General features: G+C 56.3%; 1 protein-coding gene across 3 annotated transcripts in view; it reads right to left on the bottom strand.

Moving 5' to 3' along the window:
* MPPED1 (metallophosphoesterase domain containing 1) overlaps positions 1-16,938 on the bottom strand; it is a 74,968-nt gene that overhangs the window by 48,826 nt on the left and 9,204 nt on the right. For all 3 annotated transcript variants that reach the window (XM_081822605.1, XM_081822603.1, XM_081822604.1), the window contains exons 2-3: positions 12,985-13,280; positions 5,300-5,481 (exon numbers count right to left, since the gene is read on the bottom strand). In XM_081822605.1, coding sequence (XP_081678731.1) covers positions 5,300-5,481; positions 12,985-13,208 — 406 coding nt within the window. In that variant the 5' untranslated portion in view covers positions 13,209-13,280. The remainder of the gene's footprint in view (positions 1-5,299; positions 5,482-12,984; positions 13,281-16,938) is intronic.

Here is a 16,938-nt window from a genome sequence, read left to right as displayed (position 1 = left end):
ACTCAGTTCTTGATGGCATGGCCAGCACTCAGAGCCAACAGCCTGGTGTTCTTTTTTTTTTTAAGATTTTATTTATTTATTCACGAGAGACAGAGAGAGAGAGAGACAGCGGCAGAGGGAGAAGCAGGGTCCCTGCGGAGCAGGGAGCCCGATGCGGGGCTCGATCCCAGGACCCTGGGATCATGACCTGAGCCGAAGGCAGACGCTGAACCGACTGAGCCACCCAGGCATCCCCAGCCTGGTGTTCTTGCCTGGGATCAGATGTGCATGGTGTCGAGGCCTCAGGTCAGCCGGCATCCTGGGAGGTGGGTGCACTGGGGCTCAGCCTCTCCTCCTGCCCTCAGCAGCCCTGGCCTCCAAGGGGGTCCCCATACGCCCACCTGGCATACCTGGCCCACCTTGCTTGGGTCCAGATCCCTGCTGGCCTCACCTCCTGGCCTCATCGTGGAGACCCCAACTCAGCCTCCGACCCTGGGTCTTCTCAGACTCCCCGCAAGTTCCATGTTGCAACAGCTTGCGCCCCTCAGAGCCCCCTCTTACTGCTATCCCCCCCCGCCGACGGCAGCTGGTTGTGCACGGCCTGCTGGGGATGCAGTGACGGGCTCACCGTGTACCAGTACCCCACTCACTCCAGTCCAGCCCGAGCCCACAGCCTCTGTCCAGGGCCTCCTGGGGCCGAGTGCTGGCTGCTGCTGGGGATGAGGCTCAGCCCTGCCCTCCAGGGGCTGACGATCTAGGTGGGGGACGGGGGCATGAAGGCACAGATAATTCCCTGCGACGAAGTGAGGGCCGCCACCAGGGCCTGAATTGGGAGCTCTGAGTACACAGAGGGAAGAGAGACCAATGTTGCCCAACGGGGTGGGGCAGGCTTCACAGACCCCGACCCTTGAGGGTGGGCAGGACTCCGTAGGACGGAGGAGGAACGTTCCCCACTGCGGGGAGAGCATGAGCCAAGACCCGGAGTGGAGAACGAGGACTGCAGTTAGCCAATGTGGCTCGGGTGACACTGAGGTCTTTAGCTGTGGAGGAGCAAGGAGCTTCTAGCACATTCTCTTCCATTTTCAGCAAGTTTTGCTGTCCCTTTCTCTCCTTAGAGCTGAAAAGCCTGTCCTTAGCCATTGTTTAGCTGTTTCCTGGAACATTTACAAATCAAGCTGGCATTTCTATTTCATGAATATGTTTGGGATATTAATGGCCAACAGGAAAGATATTAATGGTCTTCTCAGGAGAACCCTGTCACCCCCCCAATCCCGCCCCCTCCAACGAACTCAGACCCAGAAAGAACCTTGTAAATGGGCAGAACATGGTCACCACTCACAGCCAAGCCCAGAGCAATGCACCTGCCAGCAAATTAGAGTCAGCTTGAATTTAGCCACACACCCCCAGTTAGGTGCCTAATCTTGACTTATAAAGGCCTTTATTAATTTCTTAAATCTCCTCTTGTCTGTCTGGAGGTAGCCCCTGGAATATGATTTTAAATGCTTTCCATGACATCCATGAACGGGGAAGAAGCCAGCTGTGAATTTCAAATCTGTAAACTTCTTATCCGAGGAGAGCCTGGGCCAGTGGGGCCGAGAGGCAGGTGGGGCCCTGCTAGCCTAGGGAAGGGCTCCAGGTGACCTCCTGAGTGGCTGGATGACACTAGGACAGGCCTGAGGTCAGTGCTGCCCTGATCCCCACCCTGCACCAGATACCAGAGAGGCCAAGATTTCTTTAAAAGCAATAAGATTTTGGGCGCCTGGGTGGCTCAGTCAGTGAAGCGTCTGCCTTCGGCTCAGGTCATGATCCCGGGGTCCTGGGATCGAGCCCCGCATCGGGCTCCCTGCTCAGTGGGGAGCCTGCTTCTCCCTCTGCCTGCCGCTCCCCCTGTTTGTGCTCTCTCTCTGCTCTCTCTCTCAAATAAATAAATAAAATATTTAAAAAAATAAGATTTTACTGTTCCCTTTATATGATGCCACCAGAATAACACATGCTCCCTACAGAAAATCGAGGTGGAGGAGAGAGAAAACCATAAAGAAGAAAATCCCCCATGATCCTCCCACTCAGACATTCGGTTCTGGAACATTCCAGAGACTGCCCTCACTGGCCTCCTTGCTTCCAATCTAACTCTTAAATCCAGGCCTTTGAACACCTTTTTAAAGGTCACTCCCCTAATGAACCTCCCCAAAATCCCCATTGCACTTAGAATCAACCCCAAACTCTGGTCCCTGGCCCACAGGCCTACGTGAACACGAGCCCGCCTCCCAGGATGCACCACGTCCCCATCACCAGAATGCGAGCATGCCCTGTTCCTCCCACCCCACTGTCACCCCAGTGCCTGAGACACACGTGGCACGTGGTGGGTTCTCAGTGAGATAGACTGAATGGGTGAATGAGTACTTCCTTCCGGTCTTTTCTCCGGGGGTGTGTGTGTGTGTGCGTGTGTGTGTGTGTGTGTAAACTGCCAACATAGCTAAGATCATACATCAACATTTCTCAGAAACTCCACACACTTTTGCACACAAACTATTCTACCCCTTCTCCCTGCTGCTCAGCCTCATGACCTCATGATCAGATGCCCCCCCTCCTGCGGGACCCACCCATGACCCCTACCTCTACCCCAAGGGGAGGCCTGATCTGGCAAACGCCAGCTCATGGGGGCAATGGTACGAGGTACACAGCACTTCACAGTTTATAAAACTCAGTCAATTCCTCCATCCTAATGGAGCCTGGAAAAAATCCACCTCCAAAGAGGGAGGCAGGGCAAAGGGAGTCTGACCACCTGCCTCAAAAATGAGGCCACTGAAGCTCAGAGAGGTCACGTGGCCTCTGTAATTAGCAGGACAGGAAGCAGACCCAGGACATCCGGCCCCAACTGGCAAAGTCCAGTTACACTGAATCAGAGAGATTTCACCGTAAGAAGACCAAGAAAGGAGATATGGGTCAGCATGAGCTCGGCTCTGGAGTCCAACTGCCTGCCTTGGGATCCTAGCTCCACCCCTTACTATTTGTGTGGCCTTGGGTGAGTCACTTCACTTCGCTGGGCCTCAGTTTTCTCCTCTGCAAAATGGGGATGACAACAGCTCCCCCCTCATTCTGTTGTCAGGAGGATTAATGATTTGATCACACACACAAAGGGCATAGAAGAGTGTCTGGCACATACTATCACTCATTAAACACTAGCTGTCTAAAGATGCACATGTGTCCAGATGGATGCACCTACACGGACCTAATGAGCGCACCGCCCACCTCTCAGCCATGACCACCACATCCCCGGGGACCTGAACTGCCAGCCCGAGGAGGATGAGTCTTACTTTCGTACAACAAGCATGTTCCCAAAAAGCCAGCTGCAAATGGACTTCTAGAAGCTGCTCCTATTTAAATGTTCACTCACGTGCGAATTCCTTGCCACTCAGTCAAGTACGAGAGGGACTCCTCATTCTTGGGTTTAAAGCCCCCCGACCCCAGCCCACCCTACTTGAATGACGTCTACAAACACTTCAAAGCAGCCAAGGGGAGAAGCCTGGGGGAAAGGAACCTTTTCTAAAAGGGAGACCCCTTTGTAAGCTCACACTCCCCACCCCTAGCAACAGCCCAGGCAAATAAATCAATGCGGCTCCAAGTGCAAATTATGAAGACCCCCAAATTCCCATGGTTGTTCTGACTTCTGTGAAGAGGCAGGTAGAACGGTGTCTCTAAAATGCCCACCTCACCGTGCTGGCCCCCTGCACCCCCAGTGATCCTGAGGTTCAGAGCTGTGGTCAGAACAGCCCTCTCTTCAAGGACCCTCAATGCCCCAAAGCCCCTCGCCGGCCACAGCAAACAGCGGCTCCTCTCAAGTGTCCACCTGCACGCCCAGCCTCCGCTGTCCCCTCGGCCTGAAACAGCCCCCTTTCCCTGCACCAACAGCAGGGAAAACCTGTTTGGTTCATTCATCCACTCCACGGGGATGGGACCTCTTCGTGAGCCGGGGGCTCGTCGGAAACAGTCCCCCCCCAGAGAACCTCAGGGTGAGAACCTCGGGCTGACATCCTCTACTTCGTAATTGGGACAAAAACAGCACCTGTCCCTAAATTCACCTAGTTCCCAAAAGTCACGTATGACGGTACACACAGCCTGCCCCCCGCATCGCCATTCCCAGAGAGTCACTCATTCATTCATTCATTCACGCAAGTGAACATAAACAATAAAGGGACACACTGGCCCACAGTGGGAGCCTGGCATCTGCCTCAGACATAGGCTCTTGGCTCAGCCAAGTGCAGCCTCACATCTTTGGAGACCCACAGCCAGGGGGACGAGAAGCCAGCGAGGACCCCCTCCTAGGGGGCGGCCGGGGCCAGGAGGCAGCACGGGGCCGGGTAGAAGCCTGCGGCCGACCCACCCTGCAGGAGCTCTCTCCCACCCCGTCCTTCACACGATCCAGCCCAAGCAGGGCACTTGATCAGAATTTCCCGTTCAAAAAATCAATATTTAAAGCTCCAAGCCTGCCAAGCAGAGGGGAAGGCCCTGCTTGTAAATATTTGTCTCTACTGGTGGAGCTGGGCCCCTCGCTCACTGCAGCCTCCCCGCGCCGCTCCTGGCCCTCTGCTCACGGAGCTCCCAGCCAACTGTGCAGCAGGAGGGCCCTGGGGGTGGGACCGGCTGGCAGCCCAGGGAGCGGGGCTGGGCCCTGAGGTGGGTTGGCCCTGCACCCACACCTCTAAGACCGGAAGCTCGTAGCGAGGCCACCCAGGGGCCCTCCATCTGTCCCCCAGGCCACGGCAGCGACAACACCCTCGGAGGTTTCTCTGGATTCCAAGCAAGCAGCTTTTCCCAGGGGCACTCCATATTTATGTCGTTTTTGTTTGGGAAGAAAGCAAAAAGCTGAAGACAAATCCCTGGGGGTATGCTTGTAAATCATCGCCCACCATTGCCCACAGCGCTCAGCTGCCCCCAGGAGGGGCCTACTCGTGTCCTCTTGCTGGCGGGTCCCCTCACTGGGGAAGCCGTCACAAGGGCAGTGGGTGGTGCCTGCCCGGACATCGCCATTCCCAGAGAGGCATTCATTCATTCGCCCATTCATTCATTCATTCATTCACTCACCAATTATTTGTTGAACACCTACCTGTACCAGGCATCGGGGGGCTGGACACGCCAGTGGACATAAACAGACCTGAGCAAAATCCCTTCAGGAGGGCATCTCCCAGGCCAAAAGAATCGCACAAACAAGTCACAGCTGAGACAGGTGCTGGGGTAGGAGACGTCGAGGTGTGACAGAGTGGGAGGTCAGGGAGGGCTTCCCCAGGGAGCAGAGCAAGGCCACCTCCTGCCCAGCACCTACCAAGCCACTCGTTGAACTTCTTGACCTCGCTGGGGAGCCCCAGCTCTGTGAAGTCCCCGGCGTGGATCAGCACGTCGCCGTAGGGCATCTGGATGGGGTCTGTCCTCGAGTGGGTGTCAGACACACAGACGAAGCGGGTGTAGCCGGGCGGCTTGGGGGCATCGTGAGGCACGGGGTCCACCCTGCAGGGAGAGAAGACACGGCAGGTGACCCGTGTCCAGCCCGTGGCTGAAGCCACACCTCACAGCCCCGTCCGCCTGGACCACGTCCACCCCGAACACAGACGGTGCGCCCAGCCTTCCCAATGGGACATCGGAGGTCCGAGTCCTGACTCTTCCGCTCGCCAGCCGGGCAAAAATGTGTGGTCCCCCGGGCCTCAGTGTCCCTTCTATAACACGAGGCCCTCAGAGGGTCCAAGGAGGTAACGAGTGGGGAGCACCAGTGGGCACTGTGTGATTGTGACAGCTAGCCCACTGTTTGGCTATTGCTGACCCTGTCTCCCATCACCGCTGCGGGGCCTCTTTAGATGTTTTTTCCCTACTCGCTCCCCTCCCATGAGATTTTAACACCATAGGTAGCTGTATATGTATTCATGCACTGTATGTATATCTAGGCTTTATAATAAGGATAAGCTTTTTTTTCACCCCCTAAAAACCAGTCTCATTCACCCCCTCGGGCACGCCGTCAGCCCCGTCAACAAGGCAAGGGCTATAGTCTCTGGTCCTAGTGAAAGAGCTGTCCCCCCGCAGCGCCCCTCGGAGCACGCACAGCACCCAGGGAGAGCCGCGTGGGAAAGCGGGGACTTCACGGGGGCACGTGAAACCAAGGCAGTTTTTCTAAACTCTGAGATGGTCCCATCATTTTTAAAACAAGGGCTTTCCAGGGGCGCCTGGGTGGCTCAGGAGGTTCAGCATCTGACTTCAGCTCGGGTTGTGATCTCAGGGTCCTGGGATCGAGCCTCAGTGGGGAGTCTGCTTGTCCCTCCCCCTCTGCCCGCCCCCAGTTCATGCTCTCCCTCTCTCTCTCTCAAATAAATAAATAAAATCTCTAAAAACAAAACAAAAACAAGGGCTTCCCATGGGTGTGTAGGAAAAGGGTCCTGGAATCAGAAGACCAGGCTTCAAACCCCAGCTCTGCCCCTTATCACTAATGTATGACCTTCAACTTGGCCTTGCTTTGCTTGCCTGTAAAATGGAGCTACCTCACTAAACAAAAATTACCAGAAAATTAAAAGAGCTGCAGGAATGTAACTTCTTGTTCCGGGAAGCCCGCCATAGCCCTCTGGTTCCGCAGACAATGGCACTGAGAGAGTGGCCTCTGGCGTCCCAGGGAATAAAGGGAGACTGTGCTCCCAGTTCAGTGCTCCGTGCTCCCAGTTCAGTCCTCCCCCTGCCACGTTCAACCTCCTCAGCTGAATGATTTTGCCAGGCTCAAAACTCTTAAAAACAACACAATGACATTTCAACGAGCAGCTATCTCCAAATGAGTATGCGGCTCGAGGAGTTGTGTTTAAATCTAATTATGCGGCAAACCAAAAGCGGTACCGTATCAGTTACATAAATACTTTTAAAGACATCTTTCTAATTATCCTTTTTTTTTTTTCAGACAATATACTTCGAAGAAATTTAATTAACACCTTACGAGAGACGTGGGTTCAGCATGCTAATGTGCAGGGAGCATTAGAACGCTCTATCCACCACAGTCGGAGGCGCCAAGCCAGCCTCTCTGCATGGCATCCCGGTGCCGGGAGCCCGCTTGGCCCTTGAGGGGGGGTGTTCAAGCCGAGTTAGACCCCCAGCAGGTCCGAGCGAGGTGTGACCAGGGAGAACAGGAAGATTCCCTGAGTCCAATGGCAACCAGCAAGAAGGCACTGGGACTCTTCCTCTTCCTTCTGCATCCAAGCATCCTTTCATTCATTCATTCATTCATTCAGCCCAGCACATTCTGCCCACCCGCTGTGGGCCTGCCCTGAGCTCAATGCTGGGGCTACAGGGATGAACCAGGCCTGATCCCAGGCCAAGAGACTCCAGACTGATGGCAGAGACAGACTTGGCCAGACAGCTTTGATGGGGCAACAGAGAAGCTGGGGGCCAGAGAAGGCCCTACCCCAACAAGGGGCTCCACAGAAGCTTCCAGGGGGAGGTAGGACCTGAGCTGGTCTGGGAGCTAAAATCTCCCCTCCCACACCTCTGTCCTCTGAGTCCCTTCCCTCCTCTGGCCCCTCCCCCCGCCCCAGCCCCTGACAGACAGTCTGGCAGGTGGCAGGCCTGCGGGTCACCTGCACATCCTGCTGCCCCAACACAGCTACTGGACCCAGGGCAGCCGATCGCTACTGGGCTCTCGTCCTGGCACAGGAACATGAGTGAGCCAATCAGATTCATTCATTCATTCACTCATTCACCCCTACACACACTGAGGTCGTGGGCATGCCACAAGGTGACAGAGGCCAAGTCAAAGAGACAAGAGAGACGAAGAAGGCAGAGACAGGGAGCGAGATGCCACCTCCAGAGCCACCTCTGGTCCCAACAAGCTCTCCTCCCCTGAGCCCCTTAGCAAGGAGCCTGAGCAGGCCTCAGCCCCGCCCGCCAGCAGCCAGCCAAGAGTAGCGTGAGTTCTGAGGGCTCCAGTGGGGCTGGCCTGCTGCTGGAGCCCGGGCTCTTTAATTAACTACGTGCTTATATCCCTCCACCTCGAGGCTACTGAGCTCAGTGAGGATGCAAACCTAATAATCCCCAGAGAAAAAAATAAAGAATCTTACTTCCCTGCACCATCCTCCAGCTATTTGGCTTGTATTTTGTATTGAAATAACAACAAACGGTAATGGGATGGGTGCTTGATGCTTCTCCCAGATCGAGAGCTGGTCATCTGCTAAGCGCATGACACACACTCACTGTCCTCGCGCTCACAATGACTGTGTGGGCAGGGTACTATGGGTATGCCCATTTTACAGACGAGGACAAGAAAAAGAAGAGTCAAGATATGCAGCGCCTGGGTGGCTCAGTCGTTAAGCGTCTGCCTTTGGCTCAGGTCATGATCCCGGGGTCCTGGGATCGAGCCCCGCATCGGGCTCCCTGCTCTGCAGGAAGCCTGCTTCTCCCTCTCCCACTCCCCCTGCTTGTGTTCCTGCTCTCACTATCTCTCTCTCTTTGTCAAATAAATAAATAAAATCTTTAAAAAAAAAAAAAGAAGAAGAAGAAGAAGAGTCAAGATATGGAGAAAGAGAAAGAAAGGCAGCATACCAGAAGGTGGGAGAGCTTGACATACCTGAAGCTGGGTCCAAACATGGACTTTCTCACTAACTAGGTGAGCCAGTAAACTCTTCTTTTACCCTTAAGACAACTCACATTGGGTTTCTGACACTTGTCATGCCAAACGCTGGCTAACACCTGAGTCACAGCGGTCCCAGGGAGTTACTGAGGTTGGAAACGTTAGTCCTGTATCCAAGGCCTTGGCTAGCAAGTTAAAGAGTAGATTTGAACCTGGGTCTTCACGACAGGAATTTGGGCATCTAACCCCAACACCTTCTGTGACAAGAGAAAACAAAGCAAAATGGTTATTTTCCAGTGACATTCTGCAGGGGCCAGAGACAAGGTGACAGTTGCAGCTTTCTCTCTAAGACCTGAAACCTGTCGCCACCTCTCCCCCGCCTAACAAGGGATATTCCCACAGGGATCATGGCGGCAGGAAGGGTGCAGAATAGAGAACATGGCTTCCGGCGCCCAGACTAGGCCTGCACCCCAACTGGGCCACCTCCTCACTGTGCCCTGGACCCTCCCACCCTCCAGGCCAGCTCTGTAAGGTGGGGACAGCCTGCTCACTCTGGGAGAAGGTGTGAAAACTCAAAGACCTTCGAGGCTCGAAGGCTGGATATGAGTGCCCCCTGCAGCCGCTTCCTGGGCCCTGGCCCTTCTCGGGGCTCCCCCTCCCATGAGCCACTGGCTCTCTGGAAGTGCAAAAACTCTGCAGAGACCGTCCCCTCCGTCATCTCTACTTCTGGGGAAATGGGGAGCTCTGAAGGATGGGGGGCCGTGGGGGGCAGAGGACTCCTCCCTTCAGTGAGGTTCCAACCACATGTCTAGACAAGTGACTGCGCAGCAGCCATGGTGTTCCCGAATGGGAGAGCCTACCAATCCCCTCCCCTCATTCAACAGTGGGGAAACTGAGACCCAGGCAGTGACTGATTAGCTCAGTGTCACACAAATGCCCAGTGCTCTTCTCACGAGGCCCTCGTTCTGAGGTGACTCCCACCACGCTGCCCTCCTGAGTCCCGTGCCTGCCCTTCCTTCCCACCTCTGAGCCTTTGCTTTTGCTGGTCCTTCTAGCCCAGGGGTTATGCCGCTGCCCCCAGGAATCCCTCCTTGATCTCCCCCACTCTTCTGGGGCCATACTCCCTGCCTTATCCTCACTCCCTTTTCTCTCTTCTTCCTATCTCTCTGCTGTGCTAGGCTCCAGGGCCCAGCCCCAGGCTGGTGGCAGGGAGAGCCCCTAGAGCTGGGGCCAGCTTCGAGGGAAGGGGAGACCTGGTCTGGCGAGCCATCAGAGAGCCTTCCCGAGGAAGTGACGGCTGGGTGAGATCTGAAGAATGAGTCCTTGTTATCAGGGCAAAGCCTGGGGGAGGCAGAAGTGACAGCACACGCAGGGACCTGAGGCAGGAGGAGGCACGGAATGTTCCAGGCCTCACCTCTCCTTCTGCCTTGCCCCTCCGTCCTCTCTGGGCTCAAGGCCGACCCCCACTGCCTCTGGGGGCCTCTCAGCGTGTGGACGGGCTGGGATCACAGGGTCCCCTCTGAAACCTCAGCGCATCGGAGAGGGGATGAACGCACTGACCGGGCACGGCTAGGAGGTCCAGGAGCCCAGCACACAGGGGCATCCCCAGGCCGGGCTCACAGCCATGCTCCAGCCACTTGGTTACATTCTTTTTTTAAGATTTTATTTATTTATTTGATGAGAGAGAGCTAGTGAGAGAAGGAACACACGCTGGCGGAGTGGGAGAGGGAAAAGGAGGCTTCCCGTGGAGCAGGGAGCCCAATGCAGGGCTCAATCCCAGGACCCTGGGACCATGACCTGAGCTGAAGGCAGACACTTAACGACTGAGCCACCCAGGCACCCCTCGGCCACATTCTTCAAGATGTGCTTGGAGGGTCTTTAAATGGGATGACTCGAGTCTCCACCAACAGGATTCTTTCTAAAGGTCAGCGAGAAGAGTCACCATGCCCGACACCAGCCCCCAAGGCACCTCTCAGGCAGACCGTCAGGATAACCCTGCCCATCAAGGCTTCTCACCGGTCACAGGGCCACACATCCACCCGGCCCCCCACAGGGCAGAAGGGCTGGCACCTGGAGGGGCTCTCCCTAGGCCACCACAGGGTTTCTAGGACTTCAGGGTGAGGGATCTTTGGTCTCGGGGCCCTGAACCCAGAGGCCCAGATCCAGAGATTCATTATTCAGGCAAAGGCAGTCTCATCACCCCCAGGGTCTCTGGGGCAACCACATAAATCACACGGCTCAACCGGGGGCCACGTTTGGATTGTCACTGTTGTTATTGAATATAAATTGTGGATTTATTAAATACGGCCCCTCGATCCCTCACCCCGGAGACAAAGCCCAGGGCAGTGATAAATCACGTGTCGGGAAGCGGCATCCATCCTCCCTGTGTCTCCCACGATGGAGACTCGCCATGGAAACCTGCACAGCCACCATCAGCAGCCCACACGCTTCCCTCGTGCTGGGGGCCTGCAGTCTGAAAGAAGGGGGGGTGGGAGGAAGCAGCCCCCCAATCCCTGCCTGGCCCTGGCTTCCCCCGGCTTTATGCCAAGTTGCGTCTCAGAGCCGGGCTGGCCTGAGCAGGCAATGAGGGAACACTGGACAAGGAGCCCAGAACCAGGGCTCGGGGCATGCTCTTCCTGGGGCACTCACTGCCCAAACCCCTGAGCCCCGCTGCCGATGGCAGCCTGGAACCCCTGTCCCGGGAGGTGGCCACGTGGAGCAGGCCGGGTGAGATGGGCATGGGCGTGGGGCAGGCCTCCTCCCCTCTGACCTCCTGTTCCCCCAGCTCTGTTCTGGGGCTGGGGCCTGCCTGGGTGTCTGCGGGGCCCTGTAAGCGACAGCTCTGCACGGTGCCACACGACATTATCTCCAGAGCCCGGGGACCCTTCTAAGTGGGGCAGGGGCACAGGCTACATGAACCCCACCTGCTCTGCCTGCCACCCAGGTGCTCTTGCCCGTCCCCGCTGGGGCAAGAGTCCAGCCCAGCCTCCGGGGACCCCAGGCAGGGTCACTTCCAGCCCCAGAGGACTAACCCCATGGACAAAAGACAAAACCCGGCCTGGGGAAGGTCTCCCTCCCTGCAGCGGCCCTGCCAGGCCTCAAGGTCCCCACCGCTAAGAAATCGAATGATGCGAACCTGGGCCTTCCGTCTTGACCCAACCTGCCAATCCGGCCCCCAAAATGGAAATAGGAGGCAGTTAGTTCCGCAAGTAGACATGTGCCAAAAAATAAAGTAGGCAGCTGCTGACAACACCAGGCCTCAGTGCCCACAGAGATGAGCGTTTTCCCCAGCAAGCACCGAGGGGAGGGTGCATGCCCAGCGCTAGAGCACACCCCAGGCCTGGTGCCTGCCTGCCTGCCTTCCAGAGCCCTTCTTCCCATGAGGAATCTGTCCGCACTCACACTTCCCAACAGAGGGCGGCTCCTGAGGGAGCCACGTGGGAACCAGAGGCAGCGACCCGCCCGCCCCCAACCTCCTGGCCTGGGATTGGAAACCCCCTGGCCTCCTTCTCCAAAGTGGTCCACGAGCCAGATTCTCCAGTCTCCCCAAAGGGACAGCCACCAGGCCCCCACGTTATCACTGCTCCCTCGAGTTGGTGCTCACAGCCCTGGAAGAAGTCGGGGATAAAGGAGGGGGAGGGTCTTCTAGGAGCTGCCTGGGGCAGAGCCGGGAGTTTAACCACTTCCTCCCTGGGCTTCCCCTGCCTCTCCAGACCTCAGAAAACCACCCAGGGAGGGGAAAGTTTCCCCCCAGTCCCAGGGGATCCCGAATCTGTGCCCTCGCCTTGGCCTTCCTTCTGGGACATCTCTGGAATTCTCCATCAGCCCCAGTGGGCAGGCGGCAGGACTCCCCAGTCCTTGAGGAAAGCATCTCTGCTTTCCCTATAGAAGCAAAAGGGGTCTGGACAAAAGAAAGAGACAGAGGTCAGGGAAGACAGCCAGCCCAAAACTAGGGTCCCAACCTGCCTGGAGCCTGGAGCAAGGCCCCTCCCTCTCGGGCCCTCAGTCTCCCCGGTTGTACAATGAGGAACATGAATTAGACCAGGAGTCACCAACCCAAATACCAAGAAGGGGCATCTGGAGCTCAGCGTCCCAGACATCGCCGTGAGGCCTTGTGGGCCCGCAGTTGCTGGGACTTGCGGTTTCCTAAAGCAAAGCCAGAAGTCTGGATTTTTATGTGCCATCACCTCATTGTTAAATATTTGTGAAACATCTCCCGGCCAACTGAAACAGCACTCGGAGCCAGAACCGGCCTCCAGGCCGTCCCAGCGACGTTTCACACATCCCTCCCCACTCGGAGCCTCCAGAATCACATCGGCCAACAAGCATCCTCAGCCGTTGGGCCCCGAGGCCGGGAGGCACCCCGCGTCCGCGAGCCCACCCGGGGCAGCCGGTCCCACCCAGACCGGCCCACTTACATCTGCACGTGCGGTGGCTGGAAGCGGCCCTGGTTGATGTTGTAGAAGGTAAAGGCCTGGGTGGGGTTGGAGCTGTACTCGTCCACTTCAATGATGAGCCGGCTGTGTGGGTGCCTCCGAGCGGCTATCACGTGCGACTGGGAGAACGCCATGCCCAGGCCGCAGGGCAGGAGGGCCAGGGCCTCTGCCTTCAGGACGCCGGGATCCCACCTAGCGCGCCACATGGACCTCTGCTGGCCGCCCAGGCATCTCCCGCCGCTGCCGCCGCCCGGCCCCAAGCCAGACCTGGGAACAGACTGAGGAGACGGAGCAGAACCGTACGACAGTTAATCTGTTTGGGATTTGCTTTATTTAATGTCAGATGAAGATTTAGAAAGACGAAGGGGGGAGAGAAAAAAAACACAGTCATACAGCTCAAAAACTCATTACAGATCTTTCCAACTCAGCAGTTTGATGAATATACTTTGGTAAAAAGAAAAGAAGAGGAAGGGGAGGGGGACCAAAAAAAAAAAAAAAAGAAAGAAAGAAAAAAACCCACAACGCTGGGGACGGATGCATGCGTGGTCCGACATGTTTAAATACTTAAGACATTTTTTTTGTTGTTGTTCTTCCACAAAATTCGCCAGAGCCCACAGGGTGACCGGGAGCTGGGGCAGGACAATGGTTGGTATTCTGGAAACAGGTAAGGTAAGTTTCACTTACCCGAATGGGGGAATAGGGAAGACTCCCCTGCCACCCAGCCCCCTCCCCACAGACCCCCAAACACACCCCACCCACACCCCTGCAAGCCCCAGCAAGTGGAGAGCACGGGCGGGCGCAAATTCCTTCCTCAACATCAATGTTGCCTAAAGATATCTTTGAGCAGAGCCTAGAGAAGGGATTTTCCCAGACAGATTGCCATCCACCAACTCAGCTCAGGGGGTGGCCCTGGGGGGGGGGGGGGGGCGGGGGAGGATCTACTTAAAAAAAAAAAAAACCTTCCCAAATCCAATCCACACAGAACCGCAGCCTGCAAATGCCATCATTCTCTTTGCCCTGTCTTCCCTCGGAAAGTACCGCCTGCATTTGCAGCAACTGGATTTTAACATCCTTCTGACCGATTCCGACTCGGGCCCCGGCTCAGTCTCCATCCTACCCCGACAGGCTCACACACTGCCCATCACAGCCAATGCCTCCTTTCTAAGACCAGCTAGCTTTCTCATGCGTTCCCATAATCATTTTTTTTTAACTGTGTAAAGAGATAAGGCCTTGAAGATGTTTTGTTGTGTTTTGTTTCCATTTTTGGTCATTAAGACCCTCCAGTTCCATTTGCACTGAATTTAACCGAGGAGAAAATAATATCATGTAAACTATTCCTGGTCAGTCATATCCCAGTCACGTTAAACGAAGAAAAATCCCCTTTGCTTTGCGCATGGAAGAAGAATCGACACCGTCAGAAAACAAAGTAGATTAGGAAAACGACAAAAATTAGAGACTGGAGAACATTTTAATTACATGCGAAGTGGATTATTAATTTTTTAAAAATCTCAAAGATCGTGCCCATACAAGGTGTAATAAACAGCAATATCCTCCTCCTCCCCCACCCCCCCCCAAAAAAAGGCATCCTAATTCAAAACCCACATCTCTCCCTCTTCTCCACTTGGAAGACAAGAAAAAAAATCTGCTTTCCCCCCAGAATACACTTGCTCCTGTTCTTTGTCCTGCTAATTGTTTCTCTGTGATTCTGCTCTCCCAGCAGAGACGGCCTGGCAGGCCTCTGAGGTGCCCTAGTGGGGGTGTCCTGGCCTCTGGACTCACAAAATCCCTGTGGGAGCTGACCTGTTTCCCTCTGTAACCCTGGGAGAGGCCTGGGGGCCGCAGACGCTGAGGCCCAGACCTCCCAAGGTCCAGATCTGGACAGGGGTTTAAGCCCTAACATTGTACAGACTCACTGTGTGACCTTGGGCCAATGTCCTAACCTCTCTGAGCCTCAGCTTCCTCTTCCTGGAAATCAGTTTGATAACAGTAACACCACATCCCAGGGCAGCTGTGCAGGTTAAATGAATGGGGATCCTGAGCATAGCGCCTGGCGGGTACCAAGCACTCAGCGAAGACTCCATGTTCCTATTATGATCGCACTTCAGTTCAATGTAACACCTGCGAATCGAGGGCCTGCTGTGAGCAGCTGCTGCCCAGGTACCGGGGCATCTGCGGAACGGGGTGTCGACTGTGAGCAAAAGGGCCTGGAGAACCCGAAAGTTCTCAAATGCCAGCAGACTGGAACACACCCCTGCCGGAAATCCCAGCCCCAGCGTCTCGAAGCCCTGCACGGCGTGGGCCTGCCCTGGCGGCGGCCGTGCGGTCCTGTGCCCCGAGGGCTCCAGCCCCCCCCTCCCCGCCCCTTGAGCCCATCAGCGACAGGGTGCTGTGTTCCCGTTTGGAGCCGCCCCGTCCAACGCTTCGCAGGGGTCTTGTTCCGCGAGCCTCGCCGCCAACCTATGAGATGGACATCCCTACCCTCCCAACCTACAGAGGGGAGAGGCGCACCTCGGAGATGTGAAGACTCTTGTCAGGGACAGCACAGAGGGCGCGGGCCACCAAGGTCGCGCTGCAGGCAGCCCGACGCCAGGGCTCCCGGACCCCTTTTCCTCCTTCTCCAGCGGGCAAAAGCTGATGCGCCCTTTACCCCTCGACAAAGCCAGAATTTCCTCAGAGAGCCCTTGATCGGGGTCCTCATTCCAGGGTGCCGTGAGGAGCCAGACGTCTCCTGGAGGCAGGGCCTGGGTCTCACTCGCTCCCCGCCCCCCACGGCAGCTCCAGCGCCACCCCCCTCCCCCCCGCCAAGCTCTGCAACCATCAGCTACTGGCTTCGCCTCCAGGAGGCTCTGTCTCCTCAGCCACGGAATGCAGGGAGAACGGGAGCTCCCTCATTCAGTCATGGAGATTAAATAAGGGGACACGTGGAAACCGCTTGTCACAGGACCCAGGACGTAGTAAGTGCCCAATAAATGTTAGCAATTGTCCCAACATTATTCCTGTCACCCCAGGGCCACTGCAGACCCTTTCATACACCTGGCATTGGTGAATGAATGGCTCCAGGGAGGGAGGTAAGGAGGGAGGGACCCATGAACAGTCGGATGGATGGATGAATAGATGGAGGGATGAAAGGATGCAGGGATGGGTGGAGGAACCAAGTACGTGTCTCGCCAGTCTCTTTCCCTAGTGCCCAGCGCAGACCTGGCGGGGGTGGGGGGGTGCCAAGAGGCCTCGGCTGGAGGTTGAAGACTCCTGGTCCCTCTCCCGCACAACCCTGCAGGGAGGCTGGCCGGCCAGGCACAGCCCTCTGAAAGGGGAGGTCTCAGGGGCTTCCACCCGTCCCTGCCCCCGAGGGGCATGAGCCTACAGGCCCTGCCTTCGGCCTGCAGCTGGGGGCGGGGGAGGACGGCTCTGCACCAGGGGACTCAGCCAGAAAAGGCGGGTGGCAAGGCGTCCCAGGAGGCGCTCCGCAGTGAAATGCTGCATTTCACATAAAGGGGGTTCGCAATGGGCCCTGCTTGAAGAAATCAGGGAAACTGGGAATGCAGAGCCTTCTTTTAATACCCATTTAATATTTATGGAGCCTCAGCAGCGCGTCAGCCGCCGTGCAGAGAACGCAGCCGACCCACGGAGGGGGAGCAACATTTCCCAAACAAACGGCTTCTAGCTGGGAAGCGTTTACACCTGGTCCACAAAACAACACAGCACACAGGCAGTGCAACAGGGACGCTGGGACCCGCCGGGCCCCGCTGTGCGGAGACCACCTGGGCCCCCATCCCGACTCCCCATCCAGCAGAGTGACCTTGAGCAAGGCACACATCCTGGCCAGGCGGCAGGTGCTTCTTCTGTGCCAGTGGGTGGGAAGAAAATGAAACGGGGGGGGGGGGGAATGAATTAATTAATGCATTTATTTATTCAACAAACATTTACCACAGCCCT

This window comes from Leptonychotes weddellii, chromosome 5 (assembly GCF_054177405.1).
Source record: "Leptonychotes weddellii isolate Sample4059 chromosome 5, ASM5417740v2, whole genome shotgun sequence".
Classification (NCBI taxonomy): domain Eukaryota; kingdom Metazoa; phylum Chordata; class Mammalia; order Carnivora; family Phocidae; genus Leptonychotes; species Leptonychotes weddellii.
Note: the sequence above shows the minus strand (reverse complement) of the source record. Positions and strands in the feature narration are given on the sequence as shown.